General features: G+C 44.2%; 1 protein-coding gene across 1 annotated transcript; it reads left to right on the top strand.

Moving 5' to 3' along the window:
- Positions 1 to 246: 246 nt before the first annotated feature.
- On the top strand, positions 247 to 3,630 carry LOC103703742 (proteasome subunit alpha type-1). Its single transcript, XM_008786701.6, has 2 exons — positions 247 to 857; positions 2,984 to 3,630. The coding sequence occupies exons 1-2, from the start codon at positions 507 to 509 to the stop codon at positions 3,416 to 3,418; spliced, it is 786 nt and encodes a 261-aa protein (XP_008784923.2). The 5' UTR covers positions 247 to 506; the 3' UTR covers positions 3,419 to 3,630.
- The last annotated feature ends 2,482 nt before the right edge of the window (positions 3,631 to 6,112 follow it).

The following is a 6,112-nucleotide window of genomic DNA, read 5'->3' as shown; positions in this document are numbered from 1 at the left end:
TATTTTGAATTTTTCGTGAGAAATTATTGGAGTTTTTAATTTTTTAAAAAAATAAAACTTTATCTTATCTTCTAAATTTTTGCTGGTTCGAATGCTTTAAAATACTTCTCCTTTTGGTCCCATGTCGGACATATAAAAAGCAAGTTGCGCATGAAGCCCAAGTCCGGCTTTGACTGAAAACCCGGTTCCACATCCCCCGATCTCCTGTGGTTCTCTGTCATCTATTGATGATGATGGGCTTAATTCAGCTCAGAGTGCTGTGACGTCCGGCCCAAACCATGGCCCAGTGTTGTGTTCGGCTGCACCCCTTGGAAGAAGCACGAGGGCCGACGTCTTCTCCGGTCACCTTGGGAGGCAACCCGGTAGATCTAAATAAAAATCGCGCAAATTAAGATCCCAACAGCAACAAAAGAAAGCCCCTTGCAGTATCCACCGGTGGTGGTGGTCGTCGAAGGGCGGCGATCGAAGAAGGGCAGAGCCTTGTTTCGGTCGTAGAAGAGTCGAAGATGTTCCGGAACCAGTACGACACGGACGTGACGACATGGAGCCCCGCGGGGCGGCTGTTCCAGGTGGAGTACGCGATGGAGGCGGTGAAGCAAGGGTCGGCGGCGATCGGCCTCCGGTCGGCGACCCACGTGGCGCTGGCCACGGTGAACAAGGCGGCCTCCGAGCTCTCCTCCCACCAGAAGAAGGTCTTCAAGGTGGACGACCACATCGGCGTCGCCATCGCCGGCCTCACCGCCGACGGCCGCGTCCTCTCCCGCTTCCTCCGCTCCGAGTGCATCAACTACGCCTTCGTCTACGAGTCCCCCCTCCCCGTCTCCCGCCTCGTCGTCCACCTCGCCGACAAGGCCCAGGTTCGGAGTCCTCGCAACCCTAAACCCCACTCGCCCCAAGATCCCATCCATCTTTCTCGAGATTTCTTTCTTGATCTCCTTATTCTTTTAGCAAATTTAATAGAATCTGGAATGGAATGAGGTGAGTTGCTTCGATTGTGGAAAATAATCGCTTCTTCTTCCTAATATTAGTGTCTCTTCGATGTTATGCGTCCCTGTCTAGGTCTACATTTGATATTATGGTGAGCTTTTTGCTATATTATTTCACGTCTTCCATCCATATTCTTCTCTTCCTTTTTTTTCTACTTTCCGCAATGAAAATAAAAATACCTTCCTTACTAGAGCTTTTTGAGGGTTTTTTTTTTAATTTATTTATGTCCGTATCATGTTAAGTATTCATCCTGATCATGATTGCTGCTGTGAACATCCCTGAAATTTCTGTTCTGTTATGATTGCTTTCCTTGTGTTGTGTTCTTTAAATGCTATTGCCACTCAAAAACTGTATGGAATGATAATTTGGTAGGAATAGAAATTGAAATATGGTCCCAATTCAAATGTGGTAGCAAAGTGATACCAATTGCACTCATTCAAGCACCACGGATTAATGTATAGAAGAGCTTAATGATGATGAAGATAGCTATTAGGTTTGAAACAAGGTAAATGCTGTGAAGTATTTTCAGGTGTTTGATTGCAACATGCCTTGGAAACTTAAAGATGTACATACAAGACATCAAGTACTGATAAGATGTTGATCGGAAATCTGACCTTCTTCAAATCAAAATTTGAAGAATAGTCGTAAAGAAGTTCGCATGATAAAACTCTTGGGTGATAAAACTGAGGATTATATGAGTTCACCTTCAGTAGCATTGGTAAAATTTTATTGTACACAAGAATGCGACTATTTGGAACCCCCTATATTGGGAGCTGCCAGCTCAAAGAGAAAGCTCGCTAATGCTTGTGCTGTCGTATTGGTTGAATGTAGACTCAATGGAAAATATTCTGGTCCAGTCTAAATCTCAAAATGTCATATGAGATTAATAAGGGGAGAGACTCTGTACCATGATTCCTTATACTAGTTAATCTAGTTAATTCCTCAATTTGTATAATAGTTTAGTACTTTAGCCATTTCCAAAAGATGAGGAAAAAGAAAATTGGAGGTGTCTCTAATTATATCAACGATTCACTTGATTTGGTGTTATAAAAAGTGAGCTCATGGTACCAGATTCACATTTGACAATTTAGATGTTTTTTCCTTTTGTTTTTGGCCTGTGGAATTTATTTCATACTTTTGTTGTATCATTGATGTTACTTTTCTTTTTATGCTTCGCTTGCTGGATAAACAAAATGCATTTTAGAATCTTTTATTCTTTGTTCTCAAGAGTGCGTAATTTTGCTTCATTATTAATTGACTATGCTAAAAACAGGAATATAGCAACTTAACTGTGTGTGGCTGCTGAGTATTCTAACATTTTCAGCAAATGATTTCCAATTGCCTTTTAATTTTTGATATCAAAGAAATACATGAGCCTTTTTTTAATACGATATGCATCAAGACATATGGCACATTGGTTTAGCTCCATATTTGACATGGAAATTCACTTCTGGACACGCTTCTCTGTTTGACACCTGTTTTTCACTTGACATTTCATTAAAAATGGATGAATAGAAATCAAATTGAATCCTCTGAGTGATGATTCACCCGGTCGATCTGTGGTCGAATTTTAAATTTATACCAAACTGATTTTGTCAACCTTTCTTGAATTTATTCCTATCAGCACCTCTAGATATTTGCACGTGTCCTCTTGTGAATTTTCTTCAGAACCCTTGTGAAAGATGTTTTAGGGATGGATAGGCTCCAGTTTAAACTATAGAGTTTCTTGAATTCAAGTTAAAGGGCCATGATCTTCTGGCATGGCAGTCTTTTATCATATGCCATGTATTTTTTGGTTGTTAATTTTAAATAGTTAAGTGGTCTACTTGCAATGTGTTGATTTTTTGCAGCCATTCATTTTTCTAAGTCTGCAAAGCCATTTCTTTTCCTTAACTCTTCGAAGCTTACCAAGCTGTATTTTGGGATCCTAAAATTCTGGGTTCTTTAATTTTTTTCATGAGGACATAGTTTGCATTACTGCTATTGCCAACCGCAGGTCTGCACGCAGCGTTCCTGGAAAAGGCCCTATGGGGTGGGCCTGCTGGTTGCTGGATTGGATGAAACTGGTGCCCACCTATATTATAACTGCACCAGTGGAAACTACTTTGAGTATCAGGCATTTGCAATAGGATCCCGCTCCCAGGCTGCAAAAACTTATTTGGAGCGCAGATTTGAGGCTTTCAACAGCTACTCTCGTGAAGAACTGATAAAAGATGCCCTTTGTGCCATTAAAGAAACATTGCAGAGTGAGAAGTTGACCAGTGCCACCTGCACCGTTGCTGTTGTTGGAGTTGGAGAGCCATTTCACGTGATCGATCAGAAAACCATACAGGAAGTGATAGACTCAATGGAAATTAGGGAGGAAGCTGCAGCCGATCAGGGCGCCATGCAAGAGGATAAGAGCTCTGAAGCAGCACCAATGGATATTTGATTCGGATAGAATTATCCCCTCGGTTTGGTGTGAACATGATGAAGAAAATGATGTTTGAGAATCATGTGATTTCAGCATGCTCTTTAAAAATCAGCGCTGTTTTTCTTTGCATGATTCATGCTTCAATTTCTGAGGATTTGTCATGCCATCGAGATTATCTTTTGACTTACAAACTTGGCTTGGAATCGAGTTACAGTTTAGTTTACTTCTAAGATATTTCGTATTGTTGATGCCAATGCTTTTGGAACATTACTTTGATGATAGAAATAATTATTTGTAGGAATCATGAGCACTAATGCCTCCGTTTGGGAGTTTTGGAGAGAAAAGAAAAAAAATGAAAACTTTAATGAGGAGGGAAAAGCAAAAAATGGAATAGAATAGACTTTCCTCTCCTCTTGTTTGGAAGTTTTAGGAGGGGAAGAGAAAGTACTTTTCTTCCTCTTGTTTGGGAGTTTGGAGAGAGAAGAAAACAAAGCATACCTTTTTTAACACTTTTACTAAAATACCCTTATTATAAAAGGGGCATGCTTATAAGTAAAGGGTAAAATAGGTATTATAAAAAATTTATTAAGTTCCAATTTCTTTCTCTCCAAATCCTCCCACTTATGGGAGGAAAGAAAGGAGAGAATTGGAGACCAAAATTTTCTCTCCTATTCCCTCCTTTTCTTTATCTTTCTCTCCACTTAAAAACTTCCAAACATCAAAATTTTTAACTTTTTCTTCCATTCCATTTCTTTCTTCTCAATTCCAAGTTTTCAAACGAACCCTCCGTTTGGGAGTTTTGGGGAGAAAAGAAAAGAAAGAAAAATTTTAATGAGAGGGAAAAGAAAAGAATGGAATAAAATAGACTTTCCTTTCCTCTTGTTTGGGAGTTTTAGAAGGGAAGAGAAAGTACTTTCCTTCCTCTTGTTTGGAAGTTTGGAGAGAAAAGAAAAGAAAGCATAGGGCTGTTAACGAGCCGAGCCGAGCCCGAGCCTCCGCAGGCTCGGCTCGGCTCGTTTCACCAACTCCCCGGCTCGGGCTCGGGCTCGGGCTCGGTACCGAGCCCAGTATTGGGCTCGGGCTCGGGCTCGGGCGGCACAGCTCAGGCTCGGGCTTGGGCTCGTGAAGCTCGTTTGCCCGAGCCCGAGCCCGAGCGGCGAGCCCGAGCCCGAGCCCGAGCCCGCCCCATCCCCATCCCCATCCCCGTCCCTGTCTCCGTCGACCGTCGGAGAGAAGAACGAGCAGCCGCCAGCCGAGCTCAGTTCCGGCGGTTCGTCGGAGAAGAATGAAGGAAGGAAAGAAAGAAAAGAAGAAATAAGGTTAGAAAGAAAGAAAAAAAAAAGAGAGAAGAATAACTCACCTCGTCGCATGCGGCGGCCGCCGGCTTCGGCCGCGAGCACCGCCGGCACGGGCTTCGGCCGCAGGCACGGCCGAGGACGCCACGGGCTCGGCCGCGGGCGTCGCCGGCCGCGGCCCGACCCTCCCGTGCGAGGGACTCCCCTCCTCTGTGACTCTGTCGCAGTCTCGCCGCCGTCGCCGGTGGAGGAGTCGGCAAAGAGGGGAAAAGAGAGAGGGAGAAACGGAGAAGAAAGAGGGGGAGGGACAACCCTATCCAGTCTCCGATCGAAACATCCGGAACCGAGCTCGGCATCAGCGGCGGAGGGAGGCAGCGAGGCATCGGCGGCGGAGGAGGAAGGCGAGAGGGGAGGGACACCCGGAGGGGAGGAGGGGAGGGACACCCAGAAGAGGGGAGGGGAGGGACATCCGGAGGTCCCGGACGCTTCTGGAGAAACCCAGAACTCAGAAGAAAGGAGAAGAAAAATAAAAAAAAAAGAAGAGGAGGTGGGACTAATTAACGGATTGGGTTTGGGTTAACGGGCTAAGTCCGAACCCAAACCAATCCAATCGATTTTGGAGCCCTCTTTTGGGCTCGTTTGGGCTCGCGAGCTGCTCGGGCTCGAGCTCGGGCTCGGGCTCAGATTTAAACGGGCCTCATTTTGGGCTCGGGCTCGGGCTCGTTTGACTAACGAGCCGAGCTCGAGCCGGGCTTTTACCGAGCCGGGCCCGAGCCGAGCCCGAGCAGCTCGGCCCGTTGACAGCCCTAAGAAAGCATACCTTTTTAACACTTTTACTAAAATACCCTTATTAGAAAAAGAGCATGCTTATGAGTAGAGGATAAAATAGGTATTATCAAAAATTTATTAAGTTTCAAATCATTTCTCTCCAAATCCTCCCACTTATGGGAGGAAAGAAATGAGAGAATTGGAGACCAAAATTTTTCTCCTCTTCCCTTCTTTTTTTTCCCTTTTCCTCTACTAAAAAACTTTCAAACATCAAAATTTTTAACTTTTCCTTCCATTCCATTCTTTTTTCCTCAATTCCAAGTTTTCAAACGGTCAGCACAAGGTTTTAGATTTCCTTGTTGCAGTGGGGGAACTTAGGACCGGTTTGATAGGCTTTGGCTAAGTTTAGTTGTCGGTTAGGCGGACTTACTCTGCTCTGTTTGATAGCCTTTGGCTCTTGTTCCTGTCTAACATTGAGGCCCTCTTACCACTAGCTTGCATATCTTATCTAAAATCGGCGGACAAATGGCTTTCTTGATTAATGTTTGGCTTGACCTTGGAATTGCCAAGAGTCGATCTTCAACCATAGATGCAATTTATTTGGTTTTAAAGAGCCTGGTTTGCTATCTGTGCGAACCACGCTATGCTT

Source organism: Phoenix dactylifera, chromosome 7 (assembly GCF_051530095.1).
Source record: "Phoenix dactylifera cultivar Ajwa chromosome 7, Ajwa_hap1_PhDact_Kaust_v1.1, whole genome shotgun sequence".
NCBI lineage: Eukaryota > Viridiplantae > Streptophyta > Magnoliopsida > Arecales > Arecaceae > Phoenix > Phoenix dactylifera.
This window is presented reverse-complemented; position numbering and strand designations above follow the sequence as displayed.

Coding starts and splice junctions, on each gene's coding strand:
- LOC103703742 (XM_008786701.6), top strand. CDS start 507: ATGTTCCGGAACCAGTACGACACGGACGTGACGACATGGAGCCCCGCG. Junction 858..2,983: donor ACCTCGCCGACAAGGCCCAG/GTTCGGAGTCCT, acceptor TGCCAACCGCAG/GTCTGCACGCAGCGTTCCTG.